This window comes from Thermobia domestica, chromosome 17, assembly GCF_964235325.1.
Source record: "Thermobia domestica chromosome 17, izTheDome1.hap1.1, whole genome shotgun sequence".
Taxonomy (NCBI): Eukaryota; Metazoa; Arthropoda; class Insecta; order Zygentoma; family Lepismatidae; genus Thermobia; species Thermobia domestica.
The window spans coordinates 76,122,832-76,146,906 of NC_137470.1; the positions used below are offsets into that span (position 1 = coordinate 76,122,832).

The 24,075-nt window shown below is 36.7% G+C and overlaps 1 protein-coding gene across 2 annotated transcripts in view; it reads right to left on the reverse strand.

Moving 5' to 3' along the window:
* LOC145673764 (uncharacterized) overlaps nt 1–24,075 on the reverse strand; it is a 330,178-nt gene that overhangs the window by 71,037 nt on the left and 235,066 nt on the right. For both annotated transcript variants that reach the window (XM_081743515.1, XM_081743514.1), the window contains exon 11: nt 7,342–7,419. In XM_081743515.1, the coding sequence (XP_081599641.1) occupies nt 7,342–7,419 (78 nt within the window). The remainder of the gene's footprint in view (nt 1–7,341; nt 7,420–24,075) is intronic.

Genomic DNA, 24,075 nt, shown 5'->3' on the forward strand with positions numbered 1-24,075 from the left:
CTAAAGTGATTTCATAGTTTGTAGGTAACAGTTTTTCTGCAGAATTGTATTAAAAGATATTAACAGCATTACTTAACAAGAAATATGACGAGTAATTTTATATGTGTAAGTGGTGAATATTGCCCAGTGGTCGGGAGGTCGCAATTTCATCCGTGGCCAGTTCGGCAAATTAATATTTCTATTTAGAACTCAATATTTTCCACAATGTCCATCGTTCTCGAATAGTTAACCTTGAAAAGGCCAAGCCGATTTCGCGTACCGATAATAACCATATTAATGAACAGTTCATTTTACTGTACTTGTATTCTTAAGAGTAATTGAGGTAAGAAGTTTTGACGTTGTATTTTGCTGATCGAATACGTTATGAAAAGGCAATACTTATAACTCCAAATTAATCAGCGCAAGGCCTTTGCTGTATATAATTAACCAATTTATATCCAAGAAGACCACAATATTTCTGTGGAAGATGTTTCGCTGAAGATGTGATCTAATGTGAGTCTGCTAAAATCCAATAAGCCATACACGAAGCCCCTTTCTGGATCAGTATAAAACTACTTAAGGTAACACTCCATGGTGTGCGTGCTAGAAACATTCTTCAAAGGTAATTTATTCACATTCAATATTACTGATTATACAGCCTTCAGTTTTAATATCTACATATATTACAATGCCGAAATACAGTAATGGAAGATAAAGAGTTTAAATGAAACCTAAAGGAAAGTCCGAGTATGGAAATACTTATCCACGAACTTTCACGTCGAGAATGGCTTGAAACAAGGTGATACTTTGTCGCCATCACAATTCAATCTTCTTTTAGAATATGCTATAATGAAAATTAAAGATAGCAATCAGGGTCTAAAGGTAGATGGCAATCACCAAGATGATGATAATGTCAATCGTATAGGAAATAATATGAGGACAATAGAAAAAATGCAATGGTTTCATTAAATGCCTTCAGTGACATGGGTTTAGAAGTAAATGCAACGAATATTAAATACATGGAAATTAGCTGTTACCTTAATGCAGCATATTATGAATGCGTTAAAATATAAATTACTACTTTCGATACAGTGCGCACTTTCAAATATTCAGGATTAAGATTTAACAGACCAAGACTATATTCACTACGAAATTAAATGTTGACGGAAAGCAGGAAGTTTACATTATTATTCAGCCTAAACTCTTTTGTCTTCACAGATTCTGTCTAAAAAGTTGAAGCATCTGGCGTGGTTTATAGTTGCAAAATAAACTCGCTTGCTTTGAGGAAAGAATAAAGAATGCATTTGAAAGTAAAATCCCTAGGAGAATATTCAGATCCAAGAGGAACGGGGATGGGAAATGGCTGAAATTACATAAAGAGAAACTGCAAAATTTATACTGTTTATCCAACCTGTTAAGTTTATTAAGTATAGGAGGGTGAGGTGGGCACGTCATGTGGTCAGAAAGCAAGAAAGTACGAACACTTTCAAAATTTTAAGTGGAACCCAATCAGAAGACAATTAAAAAGACTTGGGCGCGAATGGGACGACAATATTAAAATTCATCTCACAGCAGGGGCGGCTTTAGGTTTTTAATTTTGGATAGGTCTGCTCCCTCGCTTATGAATACATATACACATTTGATTGATTAATGACAGTAGGAATTTACTTTTACAGTAGTGGTTGATGTTTTTTTTTTTAAAAAAAATAATTATCTACCATTAATGTAAATAGTGGAAAATATTTTACTCTTTATTGTATCTTTTAGCTTTTATATATTTTTCAAACATTTTCGGTAAGCCCGTGCTTACCCGCTCTACCCACTAAAACCGCCACTGTCTCGCAGAGATAGGAATACAAAGTAGAAATTTGATCCAATTCCTAAGGACATAAGTCAACAGAAACCTCTAGTGAAGCCGGAATTGAACCTCCGGGTTTCATAGGTTATTGAGTTAGTTATTTTGTTAATATAATGGGAAATGTCTCCACATTTCTTCTCCAGAATTCTTTAGCAGTTCTTGTAATCGTAGATGTATAAAAATAGGCAAGAATGAAGTAATGTTGATTATAGATTGTAGGAATTTGTAGGTAATAACAAAAATATTGGTAAAACTCAATAGACTTTAAGTTATCTTCTACAATATTCTACTGGGCATCAAGGGCAGTGACTGAGCGATATGACACTTACTTTTCATGCACGGAGTCGTCGTTAGGTTTTTGACCATCGGAGATCTGATAGTCAATATCATGTTCACGTGGTTTCTTGTCCTTTTTCCGAGCTCCTCCGTGGCTAAGCGGTTAGCGTACGAGCCTTTGGCGCGGAAGACCCGGGTTCGATTCCCGGCGGGAGCTCATGTGGTTCGGATTCCACGTTAATCAGTAGGTCCACGTCTCATATAGCCTCGCTGCTGAACGGGACGTAAAACTCAAAATCAATCAATCAATCTTGTCCTTTTTCCGTTTCTCGCACTCAACACAAATTCCTCTATGAACATTAAAGTCGCGTTTCATCCTCATCCCTTAGCCTACTAAACACAACTGGGGGTGTTAGAAGAAGGATTTCAATTCATTTTACTTATGATAAAAATGAGGGAGCTCCATTCGTTACTAACCAGTATAGGCAATTATAATAAAAAGGTTTAAAAATGTAGCATATGTGTCCATGAATTGGTCTAGCTAGCCATTCAGCTATATTGAGAATGTTCTGCTAATCGACAATAACTAGTAGAATTTGTAGGATCAAATAATTTATTTAATGCTGATTTATAATTTTGTTATGTTTTAAACATTTCTTAGTATACAGTATGAAATGATTATTATTGTTAGGAATGTCCTAAAATAAGTTATGCAGTTCCAATAGGCAAAAGTGGTCTCTGGTTATGCATATGAAATAACATTGTATATTTACTTTCTCCCACTAATCGGCTGCGGTCAGTGATGCATTGCTAAAAGTTGCGGTAGGTATACGCTCGATCGGTTTCAAAAATATAATACATATTCATCATCTCCATGTACGGTCATTTTTTATAAGTTTAAGATGAGTATAGGCTGGACTATAAAATTATTAGGTGGGTATAATTCGTATACTCCTGTATGTCCTTTCACATCCCTAGTCACGGTAAACTAGCGTGCCCAGGCACATAGTTTGAAAATGGCTGCAATACACATTGAAATGTTTTGTTCGATAGAGTCTAACACAGGCATGTGCAACAGCCTAACCCTGTCTTGCGGTCCGCTGGTCAATTATTGAAAACGATATTTTTCTTTTTTACAAAATATGTTAACAGTGAACTAGAAATTTTTGATCGATTACGCAGTGCGAAATATGGTAACGCCGTGAAGACTAGCATTTGATATTCGCAGGGAGCTTGAGAAAAATTTCCCTCGGTATAAGGAGTGCTAGATGTAGCGACAAAGGGTGGTATGAATAAAATGGAGCCTAGACTCAGCTCACTTGAGGTGAGCATGCTCTATTCGTGAGCAAACTCTAAAAATTTCGTATGAATAAAAACTATCAATAGTTTTGAGAGCTTACTCTTGCAGAAGCCGAGCATGCTCATAGAGGTTGCTCCACTCCGCGCTGGGACGACGAAGCAAGCAGTCTGCAACTGCACTTATTTCTGCAATATTATTTTTAAAAGAATAGCATGTATTGTCATTTATTTTAAGAAGTGTCAACAGACATAAATGAAACAAAAAAAAGAGAGAGAGAGAGAGAGAGACATTTATTTCAAGAAATTTGTGTTGAACTTTTCTATAAAACCTCATAGATGCTATAAGATTTATAAGGATTACTAGGTCTGTAGTATAACATGAATATTTTATATCAAGTATTTGACAAACTACTACTGTAAATAAACTGTACTTTTCATGAAAGCTCTTACATTTTAATGACCAACTATCATCCTGGCAATTTCATTTCTCCTTTGTTGCCCACGTTGTCTCACGCGCGGGATGCCCTCGTTATCCTCTTCCATGTCGTCATCGTCTTCAAACGCTCTCTCAACAACGTAAAACTCGCCGTCTTTCAGATATTTAGCCACATTATGAAGGACAAAACAGGCTAGAATCACCGAAGGCACTTTTGTTGGTCGCCAATCGTATTTTATTTTCCAGTAAAGGGAATCGCTGCTTGACTTGACGAAGCATCTTTCTATTATAACTCGTTCTCCTTTGAAGCAGTTGTTGATCTCTTTCTCCTTCTGTAGCTGGATTTTGGAAAGGAGTCATAAGCCAAGGAGCAATGGCGTATCCAGAATCGCCCAGAAGCAAGGCTCCTGACCTGTTTTCTGTCATGACCACACGAACAGCTGAATGCATCCATATTCGAGAGTCATGCACCGAACCTGGCCAGGAAGCATCAACGCTCGTGAATTCCTCGTTACAATTACAAGTGGCTTGAACATTCAAGGTGAAACGTCCTTTACGATTTATGTACTCCTCCGCGTGTACATGAGGCCGTTTAATTTCCACATGTGTGCAATCGATGACCCCGATGGCAAAGGAAAAATTGTATTTTTGGCGCCACTTATTCATTTCTGCCTGCTGTTCAGCAACAGTTGTTCTGAACTTTATCCACAGGGGAGCCTTTTCGATTATTTTGTCTAGAACATTTGCAAATGTCACGGACACCGTACTCTGATCCACACCTATATCCTCCCCTACCCCACTTTGAAACCCTGGATCACTCAAATATCTCAAAAAAATTCGCATTCTCTGTTCGTTAGTAAGTGCCCCGCCTCTAGTTTCATTTGTTGCACCTAGGAAAACCACTTCACGTTTTCTTGATCAAAGCGATACAGAGTTTTATAATTCACTTCCCACGTGTTTCTGCGCTCCTTGTATATTTTACGTCGTTGTAAATTCATGAATGCAGCCATTTTCACAACACACCTTCACTGCACGGCTTGAGTCAGCTAATGAGGTGACTCCAGATTTTTGGAGACAGTACTCCGAAGTGCGAGCACGAACTCGTTTTTTATTCATATGAAATGTGAGCATGCTCGATAGTTTTCAGACCATGCTCCAGCACTGAGTAACCTCTCCCTGAGCATGCTCTCTTTGCTCCTCTTTATTCATACCAAAAGGAGTAAACTCCACAAATACTGGAGCATGCTCACCTTGCTCCACTTTATTCATAAGACCCAAAGTCGTGAATCAACAACACCGACCTCGAGTTCGGCTCACTAGAAAGATAAGGGTTCATAGCCACTGCAATTTGATTTTTTTATTCTCGCCTACGTAGGTGTGTTTGCACACTCATAACGACTTCCTTGTGTGTGAGGCAGTGTTAGATGACTGTAGGGGCTGTAACAAGAATAAAGAAAAAATTAGTTAAAATAAAAATTGATATCAGTAACTTGTGTTTTTTCATTTCATTTTACACCAAGAGAATCTTTGTGCCAAAACGTTGAAATTTGCCCATGTTATGAATATAGTAGCTTTTTGCGTGAACTAAAAGTTAAGGGTCTCAATCACTAAGCTAAAGCCTTTCTAGACGAACTGGAAACGGAGGACGAAGATGTGATCTACTATTCTGAAGTACGTTGGTTGAACAAGAGAAAAATGCTGCAGCGTTTTTATAATATGATAAAGAGGTGGCACTTTTCTTGGACATGAAATGAAAACCTATGTCTCAGTGAAGCGATGAAAAGTGGTTGTGACCTTGCATTTCTTGTGGATATTACATGTTACTGGGCTCATGAACTTTACGGACATGTCAAATACTTACAAACGAAGCTAAAACTGTGGGAAAATCAAATGAAAGATGAGAGTGCTTCCCATTTTCCAACCCTGTTGCAGGGGGATAAATCATTCTGTAATTTCATTTACTACAAAACTCATTGGCAGATTTGTTTGAAGAATTTAATGTCCGATTTAGAGACTTCAGTAAGGAGGATTGAAATTCAGTATTTTCTTATCCGCATTAAGCGTTGACGTTGGTAGTATCCTAACAATTTACAGATAGGGCTTACAGAATTTTAGGAGGATGTTGCTTTCTAAAGTATATTTCAGGACATCTTCTTGCGAGATTTTTATGAGAAATACTTTCCATGCAACAAGTACTCCAACTTAACTCTTTTCAACATGAGGACCATTGTTTGGTAGCACATATCTATGTGAGCAACTCTTCTTGTACACGAAGCAGGTCAAATCCAAGGAGAGGTCAAGGATAACAGATGTCCACCATGTAAACTATCTCCACGTTGAAACATCTAGTGTACACCAGAACACTGAGAGACTGGTTCAGGATATGAGGAATGAAGTTTACTCACTAAAATTGTTGTAAGTAAACACTATTCTGATAGTCTTTAGTGCAATTATAACAGTTGTTTTGCGTTGTTATAGTGTAAATTACGATGAATTTGTTCCATCATTGAATGCAATATTATTAAATTGTCGAAAAAATGATACACCAACATTGTGGCCCGCGACGCCAATTAGTACTCTGTGATTGGCCCACCCACTGTTCCAAGTTGCATACCACTGGTCTAATAAAAGTTCGGAATATAAAAACTTTCACCAATGTATTTATAAAACAAGTCTCTATAACAGTATTACAAAGTTTCCTTGTAAATCTCTAAATGTTTTCAGTTTAATAAGTCCTTAGCACACACAGGTGGCTTCGAAATGAATGTTCAGTTTGTCTGAGGTTATGACGGGAAATTCTTTGCTCAATACAGCCTCCGGAGTTGGATATTAAACGGAGTCTCCTTTGTCCACTGCAACCTCGGAGACAATTATAAGATTTCTCCGTAGCTCATTGCAGACCCGGGAGAAAGGTGATAAAAGGATATCTCCTTCGTTCAATACAGCCTCCAGAGATAGGTCTAACGGAACTCTCCATAGCCCAATGTGGCCCCCGGAGACAGGTGTTCGTAAGTTGTTGACCAGCTGTAGACTGATACTGTTGTCCATTTGAAGTTCCTTTTAGGAATGCCCTCCTGAAGGGGAGTTCCTTGAGGGGAAGTTGGCCGTCTTCGGTTTTCTTCCGATTTTTCTTCGTGTCCTCTCGACATGCTCCCCCATCGTCTACTGCTGTTTAAATAACATGTGTTCGCGTTTAAAATTTTCTTAAGCAAACTAAAAGCAAACATGGTTGTGACCATATCATGCAATAATATTAACAACTTCAACGTATTTTCATGATTCTAAACTACAAGCAACTTACATTGATAAACCTCTATACACACACAACACACACACACACACACACACACACACACATATATATATATATATATATATATATATATATATATCTTCGTACATATTGTATATCCAATTACAAAAATATGTGATCAGCAAAAGTGCCTTAAAATGAGAAAGACGTTGCTGTAAAGATTGATAAAAAGGTACTCACAAGAATGAGACAGCCAGGTTTCTGTTGTCCAAACTCATCGAGTTCACCTAGATATGGGCACCCACAACAAACACAGCCCTAAAATGTTACATACATGTATAAAGTTACGGGTAAATTAAGAAATACAGACATTGAATGAATTACCTAAATATTCTATAGCATGATCTTTAAACACCATATATATTCGATATTTCGATATTTCGACACCTGTGATTTCGATATTTAAAGAAGAGTATCTATTTCACTAGGAATTTCAGAAAGCCTATAGGGTCATTCCATGTCAAGTGGACAATTTTTTTTAAAAAGTTCCCACTCCACCATCTCCGATTTGTTTCAAATTTTGCACAACTGTTACCTGACACCAACAATAAAGAATGGTCAAATTTGAGTTGAAGATCTGTATTGGTTGTGGTAGTAGAGCGTTTTCAAAATGGCTCCTCTCTCAGCAACAACAAGTAGCAAACGTCTTCTCCTATTTTAAAGTGCTTGCATTTTAAACTGGAAGCTCTGATAACCTTCAAACTTTGTTTACTAAGAGAACTTTTACAGTAAATGAAGGTCAGTTGGTCACAAATTCCCTTGAGTGTTCAAAACTTGTACAATAAATTAACAAAGTTGGCTAAAAAATGTGTGCTCGTTTCATGTGTGCAATATTTAGACCCCATAAAGTTGTATGAAGTGAAGTCAGCAGATTGATATTTGAAAGAGGGAAACGATACGTGCTTTAGAATAGATAAAACATTTAACCTTTATCGCATATGGTTTAAGGGATATGTGGCTTTAAAAATGAGAAAAAATGAAAGTATGCAAAAAATGGACCCATGTTGCCAACCTTGCACCAACTTGTAACCATAACCAATGCAAAGAGCGTGTCTTGATATACTTAGGAATGAATTTTGGTGTTGGTGCCTTGTTTGCTTTTTGAATGGTTGTAAGTTATATTGTAGGTCAGTTCACAAAATCACCACAGACTTAATTTCTATAGTATTCAATACAAGTAGTAATGTTATTGATCAATATAAGTAGTAATCTTATTGAACATTTGTACTTTGCTATCAAGTTACATTACGAAATTATCTCTTGTAGATAATATGGCCACATCAAGAGATATTGCTATACCAGTAGAAGTTGTGGGTTTAAATTTGTGCAGACTCTACAGAAAAAACAGAGATAATTATTATTTATGCGAACAGCTACCAGATGATCCATCTATTTCTCTTCACCATGAACACCTGCTACTGGTTAAATACGAAGTCCTGCAACTCCAATGTTGCAACCCGTTCAATTACCATAAATCAACACTGCCAAAAAAAATTTTTAAAAAATCACTACGAGTCATTGATACAAAAACTGCTTTTATGTTAAAAGAAACAAGTGTGAAAAATATTAAACCAGGACAGAAGCTGTGTGCAGTTTGTAGGAAAAGGAAACTTTCAATAGGGAAATCAACTGTAGGGTCAACCAGTGATAGAGATACATCTGTATGCAATTCACTTGAACCCTGAATCCCAACTTAACACAAGTCTTGTCGGACTTGATATTTCTCCCTTAAAAACTGAAAAAGTAAGTAGAAGAGATTTGCATACATATGTCAAGAGGAAAACAAGCGATACCCAAAAGGCCATTTGTCAAGAAATTGCATCCGTTATTGGCGTTAACGTAGGAGAAGGGTCTAGCACAAGTCAACAGAAGTGTATTGATTGTGAAGGTTACTGGAAACTGCTTGAAGAATTAAAAATCAAAGCCGTAACATCTGACAAACAAAGGAAACTTCAAATTCTAACTCTGACCCCATGCAGAGGTGTCCACTTTGACCTAACCTCACTCAACCTCACGCTCATAAACTCATTTCGACCTCACGTTCACTCGACCTCACTCCCACAAACTCACTTCGACCTCACGCTCACCTCACCGGTCTGACCTCACGCTCACATTATCAGAGTGACCTCACGCTCACTCAACCTCACGCTCACAACATCATTCTAACCTCACGCTCACCTCACTAGTCTGACCTCACACTCATGAGTGAGCGTGAGCTCCGAACTCGTGAACGCCGATTTCGTGGGTTTGATCACAGCTCTTCCCGCTAGCTTATTGGCTAGCACGTGCACCTTTGGTGCACAGGGTTGTGGGTAGGACTTGAGATATTTCGATGTATCGATGGATAGTTTGAAATGTCGGAATTTTTCGATGTCGATTTTTCGATATTTTTCAGTATTTGGGTAGTTTTTGATGTTTTCTTGTTTTCAATATCAAGGTATACCGATACCACTTTCTCAACATAACTAAAACTGTTCATATAACACAATGAAAAGACTTTCAACGTTCTCTGTTCCACAGGATTACTACCTAATACAACCAAATATGACAAACACACGTAGATTTAACAGAGTCACCCAAGTGAGATTTAAAATATTGTAATATTAGTTTGTACGCCTATACGACTTTTGCTTCTCACTCGAACCACTAAATGCAAGTGAACTATTGAATTCCGTCTCCTGGGATCGATAGCTAAAGTAATTATTTCGAAAAGTTCGTTAATGAAGATGATTTACCCATGGGTAGAGGTAGAAATTAGCCATTTTCGATTTAACATTGACTACTATAGAGCAAAGACAGTAACATATAGCGAGACATGGTTTCTTGCAATTGATCCAGCGTCCCAAGAAGATCTTTCATCTCCATCTTTAACAATGAACTAAAATCGGAAGTGATGTAAATTTACTACAACTTCCAGTCTCAGTAATGATCTACATAGATCAAAAACTTTAAAAAAAGATAGTGTGTTTTTTTTTAAAAAAAAGAATCGATTTAGTTTTCTAAGAAAAGTTCTCACATTCCCTCTTAACCTTCTATTCAAACTGAAAACAGTAGAAATCAACCACGTCCGGTTCTAACGTTGATCACTATAAAGTAAAAAACTGTAATAGAGATAAGCAGTTTTTTTTTTTGCAATTAATTAAACATCCCAAGAATACCTTTAGTTACCATCCTTCGAAATCGGAAATGATAGAAGTACATTACAACTTGCGGATTCAATACATATTGCAAAAAAGGTAAGAACTAGCGAGAAGTAGGTTTTGGAATCTGGTTAGGCATCTAATCAGTGGCGGCCGGTGGATTGTGGTTTTGGGTGTTGCAGTACGAACGATAAGAGACAGAAGATATAAAGTGGACTCATTGACTAATCAGCATAACTTTAGATGCAAATGCTATGTGACATATGAAATTAAATAAAATTCTGTTTTTAAAAAATAAAAAATGCAGAACATCTTATGCCATTAATCACCTTAATTAATTAGTAAGTTCATTCTCCTCTCTTTGATTGGAGCAAATCTGTCTAATACATGCTGGTTGAACTCTGGTATTCTTACTGTCATGTCTTTCTCGATGGAAAGCATAACCAATGGTGATAACCTTTCTTGGGACATTCAATTCTTTGAAAGTGTCAATTCTTTTTCATGTAAAAAAAAAATACTTTTCATCTTTTGCTGACACCATAGGTACAGTTAATATTAATTTCAGAAGCTTTGTAGGTTCACTAAATATTTTTTTTTCTAGATTATTGCAAACGATTCATTCTAGCAAACTCAGTCCCTGACAGTGATCCGAATTCCTCTTCAGCGTTGACTGAAGAGAGTTCGTAACAGAGATTATTGTTATAAAAATGTCCATTGAACACACTTTATTCACAGTTTATCCAAGAAAATTTAAAATAAATTGAGGAAATGTATCTAGTGCAAACAACATTACTGCCATAAAACATCCTGTAAATTTAAACTGGATTTTTTTTTCAAACGCTCTCCTGAATTGTCCTTTGCTTGTTTTGTCTAAGCCTTAATTGCAAGTTTTTCCTCAGTTGAAAACTGGTCAATGTTTTTTGTAAGTTATTTACAGTAGTCACGGTATACAATTCATTCAGAATTTGTGGGTTATTTACAGAATTAAAGCAAACACAATAAAATTAAATCTAATAATTAAAAAACAAAACAGTTGATACAAAAGAGGTACTGGTATATGAATTCCGAATGTCACATATTCATACATCAACACACACACATGTGCGTAAAAGAAAAAACTACATTCCAGATCATCCGTCTTGGTTGTTACGCAATGCACAATGAACACAATATACTTCCACATGAGGCGAAACAATGCTTATCAATATCATATGTTCTGGAAAGCAAACCTCGAAACCCGCCAGATGAAGGATCAGCATGATACCTAACAGAAGATAAAAGTCTAAGAACATCAAAACAAACAGCACTGACAGTTCTGCACCTAGAAATGTGTGTTGGGAGGGGTTCGATACGTCTATGCAATATATACCTTTTTTATTCTGCATCCGAAAAGACGATAAGTAATTCTTAATTACTGTCACTTATATTCTTAGCAAAAAAAAAAAAAAATGATAGAACGATTGTTTTTAAGAAAAGAGAGAGTACATGATAAGGCGTAAAATAAATTATTTAACCTACATCAATCGTTTCTCTGTTAAACAAGTATAGTTCGTTAGGAAAGTCTACAAATGTTAGTCAAGTTTCGAAATTTTTGGAAGGTCCGGACCCGGTGGATCCCCCTCGTGGATACGCCCCTGAGCATTGCTAACTAGTCCCAAATTTAATGTGGCGTTCTCCACCATACAGTTTTATGTGGAAATTATCAAGAGTATAAAATATACTTATTTTATAAAGGAAATATGTTTATACTAAAATACTATCCACAGATTGAGGCGGCGATTCTACATACTGACTTATTAATATTTGATTCACAAATGACTGTAGAAGAAGCCTTCATTATCAATATAAGCTAAGAATTAACTTGTAAATGCGGATCTACTTTCATTTGTTTTCTGCTCTACTAGATATTTTTTTTTGTTTCTTATCTTGTATTTCGTATTTGTAATCACTTTTTTTTACTTGTCATTATATTGATTTGCTTCAGTATGCTCCTGTAATTTAGAAATATGAATGCATAAAAACAAATTTCATTTGTTAATTGCTAGTGAAATAAAATTCAGAGATCTTATTTAGCGCAAAAAAACCTTCTCGTTCACTGGAAACCGTGCTGTGTTACAGAAGCACTGCAACGACCAGTCCCTTTAACTTCTGAGATAGGGGAAAGGAGACTTAACATTCGCTCCAATTGCCGCACTGAAGGAATCTGGTCGTTGTATGCTCGCTGCAACACAATATAAATTAGAGACTCTGTCACGGATTATTTTTCGCTTTTTAAAACGGATGAACGGAACGGACAGTTACAGCAGGAAAAAATATGTTATTTAAAGTGTATATATGCGAGTATTAAAAAGCATATTTTCTGTTCTTTACTACTATTGATAATAATATTTTTTTTCTTGAAATACTTTGGTCGTTGCGCAACGCTGCAACACTAGCATTAGCCGCCACTGCATCTAATAATAGTTGTCATCTCTCGTAACCCTTCATTCTAAACGAAATCTTTGAGTTTAACGTCCCACGGTTACGATGGTTAGGCCAAAGAAAACGGTGATGATGAAATAATGGGAGGAAACGGGAGAACCCCGAGAAAACCCACGCACACGATGTTCGTCCACTACAAAGTCCACTTGGCGGGAGCTGAGATCGAACCCGGGTCCCTACGCACCAGAGGTGAACGCTCTACCACTGAGCCACCGCGGTCCCCCAAAAAGTCAAAGTTCAATAATAATAATAATAATAATAATAATAATAATAATAATAATAATAATAATAATAATAATAATAATAATAATAATAATAATAATAAAAGTAAAAATGAAGCTCTCCAAGAAATAATTGATTTTGCAAATCTATGGCTTGAATCATTGGTCGAAGTTATGTGAAATTTTTACCTTATACTTGCAGTAGACATTTGCATATTTATTTATTTATTTTGCCTGTTTTGACTTACAATATGGAGAGTATCTCCTATAAGTTCTACAGTTGTCATATGTATGTAAATGCAAATTGTAATTACAACTTATTACACTATTTGTAGTACAAAATTATAAACAAGCATCACATGTTAAATTTGGTACATCATTTCATCATATTCATACATCGTTATCATTTGCAAATTCCTGAAGTGAATAATATGCTTTAGAAAGTAACACAGTACGAATTTTGTTTTGCGTATTAAATTTTACCTCTTTATAATGTGATGGTAACATATTATAAAGTCTCGTATATACAATTTAAATATACATTTTTTTTTTTTGCTATTTGGAGTAATTTTGTTGTACTACGTAAATGTTGTTTAATTGCTGCGTGTTGTATGCATGAATATCTCTTGTTTGTATAAACACCTGCTTGTTTCGTTTCACGAAGTGTATAGATTTATATGTGTGTAGGCTTGGAAGGGTTAAATTTTTTTGTAATCTAAATATTTGTTTACAGGATGTTCTTTTATTTAGTCTGAATATTTTCTTTTCTTTTGTATCCGAAATGTTTCCTGACTGCTTAAGGCTGATCCCCCAAAAATAAATCCAAAATTGAAGAGTGATTGAACTTTTGCATAGTATATCGATAATAAACTATTTCGTGAAACTGTATCACGTAACCTAAAGAACGCAAAACATAGAGGCCAGTCCGTATGACGCGCTTCGCCCCCTTCCGTAAGATCTCTTTCGCATGTGACCCTCGACATCTGCCACCTTACCAATCTCTATCTAGATCAGTGGTGTCCAATTACAATGAGCCTGAGGGCCATAACCGTGTTTACTAATAAGGCGGAGGGCCGCAGCTAATAATAATAATAATAATAAAATAATAATAATAATAATAATAATAATAATAATAATAATAATAATAATAATAATAATAATAATAATAATAATAATAATAATAATAATAATTATTATTATTATTATTATTATTATTATTATTATTACACCACAGAAGAAAAATATAAAAAAATATATTTGAAATATTACATACCTATTCAATGTGACTGATGAGGGTGACTGGCAGCGTTTACAAGGGCTGGGGTATCTACATCCATTTCCCTTGTTGTAAAAGATGTAAACCGCAGAAGATGTAAAAGAGAAGGATCTCCAAGGCAGCTTCTGGAGCGATTCTTTACAATTTTCGTGGTGGAAAATGCACTTTCACACAGATAAGTACTACCAAACATAGACACTATTTTCCGACACAACTCACAAATGTTAGGGAAACGTTTGTTAGAAAGTAGCCTGAAAAATCTACTCCTTTGTTTGTTCTTGTCTGAAAGAATGGGTCAGTCTGAAGGTCACAAAGTTCGAACTGTAAGTTTGGAGATAGTTCTTCGATGTCTATTGTCAATGGATTAGTAAATAATGCAATGTCGTGTTTTAGTTTGTCAAAATCTGAGAATCTCACATTAAATCCATTCGTAACACTCTCGATGTCTCTACAGAACTCAGAAAATTTAAATGCTTCATTTTCAAAATCTAATGTCAGACGATTGCAACTTGAAAAGTATGCTAAATTGTGTTTATCACAAGAAGTGGTGTATTTCTTGCGAGCTATGGCTTCTAGGAGTCTGATTTAAAAAGTTAGATCAAATATATATTCGTTCATTGAAGTAATCGTCCCTTTCAGCAACCATTACATTACCGACTCCAGTGTTGCCATGGATGCTCGCGCCTTTTCGTTGTATAGAAGCGCTAAATGGATGCCTTATTCCGAAAGAAGAGTGTAAACATTAAAAGAATGAGTGAATATAAATTAAAATATTATCAGTTATAACAATCGTAAATCATGAAAGCTTTGTGGGCTACAGAAAATGGTTTGGCGGGCCGCCATTTGGACAGCCCTGATCTAGATAAATTTCAACAGTCCAAACAGTTATTCTCGTCATTTTAGAGACGTTCTCGGTAGTTTCAATATTAAAACTGTTACTACAGTCGAAAATTCGAAACGAATTTCTTGTATTATTGAACTAGCTCGTATTGTAAAACTCAAATTAATCATCTTCTGTAAATTTACTTTAAAACATGAATTTGTAACAATTCAAATCTTTCTTTACAGGATACAAAGTGAAAATGCAATAAAATTTGTACAAAAACGAAGATATTTAAAAAATAAGTTTTTTCTATATGATTATTTTCTATTGTTAAAGTTTTGTTCATCGACGGGGAAGGGGAGCGCCAAACGCTTTAGGGCCTAGGGGCGGCAAAACATTAAATCTGGCCCTGGTCGAACACTAAAAGTAAATCAATCATCGGTGTTTGTCCGACTAATATTACATAAATGGTATAAGTTACCTCCGTTTTGGATAAAATATAGATGAAATATAGCTTTGGGAACACACGTAAGCTAGTTGCATCCTCCTAAGTTGTTCCGCTCTCTGAACAACGATTAAAGGATTACACTAAAATGAGTTAAGTGGTCGAGGACTGGCACATTTACCCTAGTAATACAAGACATTTATTTATGGCTGTTCTGCGTAGTTATATTTATACAAAAAATTACTTGTTATGGTGAAAACAGCTAAAAATTTGAAACTACAGCAAGGTATTCTTCCAATACCACCAAAGAATTGGAAAACGATTAGAAAACATGATGATACATGATATGATACATTAGAAAACGATTGCCTTCTAATGTATCAACGAGGGTACATCAATTTTATGAGGAAGATGAATTTAGCAGGATATGTCTTGGCAAAAAAGACTGTGTGCCGGCAAGAATTAATGGACAAAAGGTTTACAAACAAAAACGGTTGTTGGTATATAATTTGAAAGAAATGTACACTGCCTACGAAATGAGATATGAACCTGACTTAGGTTTTTTTCAAGTTCTGTGAGCTTCGACCAAAATGATGTGCACAGTTGGTGTTGCAGATTCACACAGTGTTTGTGTCTGCACTTATCTCCAGAAATATTAAGTCCTACAAGACTTCTGTTAAGTTTCCTCCTTTTAGATTCAGGTGGATTGAATTTAGATGTCTATATCACTTACCGACCTTACAGCTGATTTCTCTATTGAAAGCTTCCTTTTCCTACAAACTGCACACAGCTTCTATCCTGGTTTAATATCTTTCACATTCCATTATTTTAACATAACAGCTATTTTTGTATCAATGACTAGTAGTAATTATTTTTGACTGTTGATTTGTGGTAATTGAACGGGTTGCAACAGGGAAGTTGTAGGTCTTCGTATTTAACCAATAGGAGTTGTTCATTATGAAGGCATATAGATGCATCATCTGGTAGTACCTCATATTCTGTTCGCATAAGTAATAATGTTCTCTGTTCTACTGTAAAGTCTGCAAGATTTTAAATCCACCACTTCTAGAAAACCTTTTGTTGTACCTCATTTTTTACCTATAATACAATCTGGAAGACCAATATCGCTAGTTGTAGCCATATTATCTACAAGAGATAATTTCTTAATGTAACTTGATAGCAAAGAGCAAATGTTCAATAAAATCACTACTTGCATTTATATACTGCAGAAATTAAGTACTTGGTGATTTGTGAACTGACCTAGAATATAACTTACAACCATTCAAAAAGCAAACAAGGCACCAACACCAAAATTCATTCCTAATTATATCAAGACATGCTCTTTGCATTGGTTATGGTTACAAGTTGATGCAAGGTTGGCAACATGGGTCCATTTTTTGCATACTTTCATTTTTTCCCCATTTTAAAAGCCACATATCCCTTAAACCATATGCGATAAAGGTTAAATATTTTATCTATTCTAAAGTACGTATCATTTCTCTCTTTCAAATATCGATCTACTGACTTCACTTCATACAATTTTATGGGGTCTAAATATTGCACACATGAAACGAGCACACATTTTTTTAGCCAACTTTGTTAATTTATTGTACAAGTTCTGAACACTCAAGGGAATTTGTGACCAACTGACTTTCATTTACTGTAAAAGTTCTCTTAGTAAACAAAGTTTGAAGGTTATCAGAGCTTCCAGTTCAAAATGCAAGCACTTTAAAATGGGAGAAGACGTTTGCTACTTGTTGTTGCTGAGAGAGGAGCCATTTTGAAAACGCTCTACTACCACAACCAATACAGATCTTCAACTCAAATTTGACCATTCTTTATTGTTGGTGTCAGGTAACATTTGTGCAAAATTTAAAACAAATCGGAGATGGTGGAGTGAGAACTTTTTTCAAAATTGGTCCACTTGATATGGAATGACCTATAGCTTTTTATGCTACTTATGAAATATAGGAGGCGCATCCAGAACGTAACTTTCCCATGCATCCTATAGCTGGGAAACCGTATATTGCGCGAAGCGACTGCATGAACGAGAGAGAGAGCAAGGTCCTACCATGGCGCATGTGCCAGCGGAACTTCCATAGTGCTTTCAGTAGCGTCGTGGCAGTGGTTGGAGATGGACGTTTCTATTCCAGCTCCCGTCGCGTGTGAAATGGGAGCAGTGATAAAGCAGCGATTGAAATCCATCATCAGCTGTATCGTTGCAAATATGTCAATGCTGACCCCATGCGCCTTGCTTTGTGTTCTGAAGTCAATTGCTTCGGCACATAACTTCCTAAACAGCAGGCGGTCCGTGATAATGGTGTGCAATAAGGAGCGGGAAATCTGCTGGAACTGACCGCTGAGTTGCGTTATTGTGAAGCGACGATTCTGCATGATGCGTTCCCGAACTAGGTCTTCTATGATCACGGTTGGCCTTCCACTGCGCTCCTCATCATGCACATTTAGGCGTCCTACACCAGCAACGCACCATGTGCTTCCTCATGACGTTAGGTCCATAGAGCTGGCACAGCTGACTATGGGTTTCATTTGGTGCATTCAAAAACTTTATCACTACTCGCACTTCACACGCGGCGTGGGACATAGGAACGTCCATCTTCAACCACTACCAGGACGCTAATGAGAGCACTAGGGAAGTTCCGCTGGCACATTCGCCATTCTAAAGTACGGAAGGTATAACATCGTTGGTTTCCCGCGAAAAGTTGTAGTGACGTTCATGCGGAGTTACCAGCTTGGCTACTTGTGGCTCGCTGAGCGCAGCAGACGGTTTCGACTCTTCTCTTTTCCTTCCCATCTTATATACGGTATTATAAAAACCACTACATTGCAGATTCGACTGCTTACTTTGTCATAATTACAATTGAAAGAGTACTTGATTTCCAATTATCAGTTTAAAGCAGAATAAAATAATAGTAATAATTATTATAATGTAATAATTTCATATACCGGCAAAGCCATGTGAAATTTTAATGAGTGTATGATTTTCTTTTCTTAGTACTTTCTGACTCCACCAATGTTCCCATTGTCCTTTGTCTCTCGTGATGTTAATTTTATTTATTTTATTAACTTACTGAGTTTCACTCTGTAGGTGTAGAGTAAGAAAGATGATAGACATGATACATGTACACGATAGAATCATACTGAAATATGAGGAAAAGATATTTCCTCTTGCACAGTGCTGATTCACCGGGGATTCACAAGGGATGGGTTGAGGTCGAACCTAGGATATTTTTCACAAGAAATGTGTGCCGTAAACTGAACTCCCTTGCCAAAATAAAAAAAAATAATAATTATCTCTTATGACAGACTGGATACCGCCCAAATCGCTACTGTCTCCGCTTCCGTCGTTTGTCACATCTTCCGGTTCCAACTCTGAATCTGAGGAAAGGTGAATGACTACTTCTACAATGCGGTATACCAATGCATCCTATTGCCAGTAGAATTGCTCAATTTTTATCACATGTACACACGCGCTTTCCCACCTCTCGGGTGTAATAGTTTTAACTGCTTCATGAAATAAATCTTGTACCATTGATTTTGTGAACACACTATTGTGTTTTGCCACGTGCCCTTTAATCTGAGCCCATATAAGTTCAATTGGATTTAAGTCACATTGGTAGGAAGGGAGTCTTAGAATCTCGTGCCTGTGCTCACTTGCAAGGGTGTCTATTTCATATTTTACAATTTTTTCTCTGTTTTCTTTAATCATATTATACAGAACTGTCCGTAACATATTATTCTCGAATGAGATGTTGTGTCGCGCTAACCACTCTTGTATTTCTGTTTTTCTTGCGCTAGACGAGGGGGGATGTTTATTTTGCGCGAATGTACAGATGCATTGTCCATGACCATCACTGAACTCATTGAAATATTCGGTAGTAATTGATATTCAAACCATAGTCTGAACCTATCAGCATCCATTTTTCTTGATAGTCTTCCATAGATTTTGAAAGGAAAATCAAGATTACATTGTCAATAAAACCGGAGGAAGCCCTAGCATGGACAACAAGTCGTTGACCTTTCCTTGTTAGTACTTTTAGGGGAGGATTATCATTGTCTGAAACCTACATTTTTCCCTTCGTGTGGTGTGTGTTCACCCATGTTCCACGTATGCTTTCCCTCCTCCCTTGCTTTTTTGATTTTACGAAGATATTGACATCTCTTGAATATGATGTTTTCCCTTTCGATCAAACAATTTCTGCCGTTATCTGCTTTTTTATACTGAAAACCCATGTCTTGGACAATTTTACGGAGAGACCGAAGCGACCCACTAAAATTTATTTCAGCCTTTGTCCTCACATGGATTTTCTCCATGCTTGGAATATTTTTTCATTCTACATTCTCAAAATAAGATGCGGCAATACATCTTTATCAAAAGCGTCTATATTTGTTTTTGTAGCAGGCTTCTTTCTTTTTTGCCTGGGGTGCGTAACGGAGAGCCGCGTGCACTTGCTTTCTTTTTGTTCAAGAATTGTCCTAATACAAGTGAGGAACAAACCTGTTGCACTTGATGTTCTGTCCATCACCGAGCTTACGGAAAGAAATTGTTTATTGTTCCGAGCAGCATCAAACTCAGATTGATAAAAAGTTATATATATATATTTTTTTACAATTGCTCGTGCATCGGAGCGGATAGTTCTTCCACGCCGTACTCCCCCAAAACCAACAAAAATACGATGCACAACGTTCCTGTAACAAGGATAGTGATACCTTCCATTGCGAGAGGCAAGAACTATTAATTCACTTACTACAAATGTAACAAACAAAAAGGGAACAAACATTATAACACATATACACACTATATCAATCACTTTTATGCGCACCACCGAAAACAAGCAGATTGACACTTGAGAGTTGGTTGGCACTGTGCGCGAAAATAGAAACTGAATAACCTTGTGATGAGTAAGTTTGGCAGATCTGAAGGGTGGTGATTGACTGTCCTCTTACCACACCCCCAGTGACGAACAGGTCTAAGCGCGGGAAGGCAACGACGTTATACCTTCTGGACTCTAGTATCTTACTCTCTTACGTGCACGCAGTCGCTTTGTGCAACATACGGTTTCCTAGTTATGGGACGCGTGGGAAAGATACTTTCTGGATGCGCTTCGTAAATTGTGTATAGGAAGATTTCTTGGTGTAAGAGAATGTTATAACAGCAGGACCGGCCTTAGGAAGTGCAGAACCCAAATGGGAACAATTTTGATCGGCCTTAAATTCCCAGCCAACTTGCAATGTGTTGCTGGTTTTATTTGGCGAACCACACGTTAAAATAGTTACAAAGTATTTTAGATTGTGAGCAAAAAAGTTTTACAATTATATAGGATAATAATTTTAATGGCAATCTTACAGCACTGTATATGGAGAAACCAAATTATTCATGAGTATCAAATTAAAAGGAATAGCAAGGCGTATAGACTGATTTTAATAAGAAAAATCAATATAATCAAGATAATCCCTGCCAGAAGAATCAGTTCATCTGGAAATATATATATATCAACATTTTTAAAAGCGGTATCAATCGCAGCTCGCTACACAAAATTACAGAATTGCAATGTATACGAAAAGTTGTATCGCAAATTTTGACGAATCTATAATCATAATTTATTATTAATGTTAGCCATTTTTGCTGAAAAAAAGTAACATAATCTTTCCTTCGTGAAAGAAAGATTCTCTTTTGATCTCACATATAGTTCTTGTAATTCTCCCCGTTTTCCTTTAGGTTTCTCTTTAGTTCTCAATAACACATGCCAATCCACTATGGACTAAAGACTATGCTACTTGAGACTGACTGTAGAATTGACAAGATGAAAGTGTGCACTTCGACATTTTATACACAGAACATATAAAAGTAAAAGTCTTTCAATACTCTTTCAAAATGCAAAACCTTAGCTTATGTTTTGGAGATTAGATAGCTAGCAAAAATAGATAACTTTAGCAGTGCCCTTTCTTCTGTCCTTCTATTGTTTGACGCTCTGATATGTTATTCATAAATGACACATGTACATAAATTTTTCATAATATTGACCCAGGAATATTCTTTTGATCCGTCCCGTTTTGTATTTCATTGAAATGGCGAAAGAAAGGTAGTGTTCGGTTTACAGCTTTCAAACAAACAGAAGGTAGGATTTGGCTACAGTATGAGTTAGAAAATTAACACTTCTGTGAAATTAAGTTAGTGCGTTTTTCCCATGAAAAAGCGATGGTTCACTTTCTGGGCAACGTAATTCCAATTCTCCATTTGTTAACGACACTATGGATTCAGCACTTTAAAAAAAAAGAGAGAAAGTAAACAAAAACATATCCAGAACCAGCTACTAACATCTTAGACTATCTGTAGAATAACGAAGTTGTACTTATATATACATCAAAATCTAGATTAAAAGGAGCAAAATGTCGAAGATAGTAGAAACAACTGAAGAAATCCCTGAAACAAACAACGATATTGACAAAATAGTAAAAAAAAGAAAAAGAAAGAAAGAAAGAAAGAAAAAATGAGTAGATAAATTCGCACAAAGGCAATAGAACCAGGAATAGTATACCCAATTCAAAGACAAGCCGAATTGAATCGAACTCAGAACAGGGGCGTCATTTAGGGGGACAACTGCTCCCCGAAGAATTTGAGGAATACATGTACTTTATTATTAGGAATTTATTCTCTACTAATATACTAGAACAAAACGTGAAAGTCTTATATCGCTGGTGCTGTTGCCCCCCTCAAGCGAAGTGTGAAATGACGCCCCTGACTCAGAAGCTCCTGGTGTGCAAAGCTGTGGAACACAGTCTCTGATGCCGAGCTGGGCCTTTTCCTTGCCGAGCTGGGTCTTTTCCTTGCCAAGCCTGGGCACCTAATGTAGTGATCTTTAATTCCTAGACGATGGGCTACTTGCTCACCGAATTTCGTTCAGATCCAACTGGTAATTACCGAGAAATAAAGTATCACATTCAAAATGGGCCAAGCCTGGCCAGAAAATATAGCATATTTTAATTTCTAGATAATGGGCTATATGCCTATCAAATTTGGTTTAGAACCGGCCAGCAGTTATCGAGAAATAAGGAAACCAGAGACTGTTCCTGGCCGAGCCCGGTCACCAAATACAGCAATTGAATCATTTATGTTAGAAATCCGTAAACATTTTTCCACAAAATGACTGTTGTAAGGAATCGGTAACTCATACAGCAAAACATACATTTTAAGCAGAAACCAGCCACTGTCATGGCGTCTTATCGGTTATTATTCAAACCAAACGTTGAGTTTAATGTCTTCTGTTGGGAACGCTGAACTGTTGGCGACATTGGCTGTTTCTGTTTTCCCGGTACACCACGTGTTTCCATTGTTGACATATTTCTGGAGTCATCATCTTGTTGTTGTATATAGGTTAAACTAGTGCTATTATAATAACCGTTTCACAGATTGTTTCGCGTTGTTTTTGTATAAAATATCTAGTAGTAGTTCTGCAGATGGAGCTAAAGCAAGTAGGAAACGCGGTGTTCGCGAAATGTTATGCGAAAAGCAAGAGCCTAAGGTGAAGAATACAAGAATTACAAAGGTGAAAACGAGATCTGTTCCTAATGAGATTATGTGCCACTGTCCAGATAAATACATTTTATTCACTGTTGATGAAACAGGAAATAATACTTGGAATTATTTTTCGGACTAGACATTAAAAAAAAAATAATCAAGATACATATTCCATAACATTTCTTCTGGTGTGTCTGTCTTCTGCCTATGACAATGGAGTATATTAAGAAGTTTTAATACAGTGTACAGTAGTAGGCACACGATCACTTATATTTTCAAGCACGAAATTTCCTTTCATATTCAAGCAACACTTGCAAACGCTTGATAAAAGCACAGTTAGAAGGTAGGTATGCATTTTTGCATCGTACTGCATACTACATCACACAGCTAGTATTATTATGTATGAAACATTAACAAGAACAAAATACAAAATTGACGAAAAACGTAAGGTAAAGTACGAGATTACCCACATTTGTGAAACAAGAATTACGTAGCACTCTTTCCAGCAATCCTAATTTTCATTGTGTGTTATCTCGCCTACAACTGGGTTTCAAATAACATGTAACATCATCATCATCATCATCATAGGTATTCTGCCCTTACAGGCAGGTCACTTGCCGCAGCTGAAAAGCTTCCATGCTCCACGGTCCTCCGCTAACTTCTTCGTCTTCGCGTATGATCTTTCTGTTTTTATATCATCCATTAATTGTAGTCTCCTTCGCCCCCTCCCTCTCTTTCCCGCCACCATACCCTCTAGGACGTCCCTCATGATACAATTTCTTCTTAGGCAATGTCCCAACCATAGATGTTCATTTTACTTCGACCTCACTCACCCTCGCCCTCGCAGTAGCAGTTGGCCCTCGCCCTCGTTCACCCTCGCCCTCGCGAATGGAATTGTCCATCGCCCTCGCGCGCCGTCACCCTCGCTATCGAAACTTGTCCTCGCCCTCGCGCACCCTCACCCTCGCCATCAAAGCTTGTCCTCGCCCTC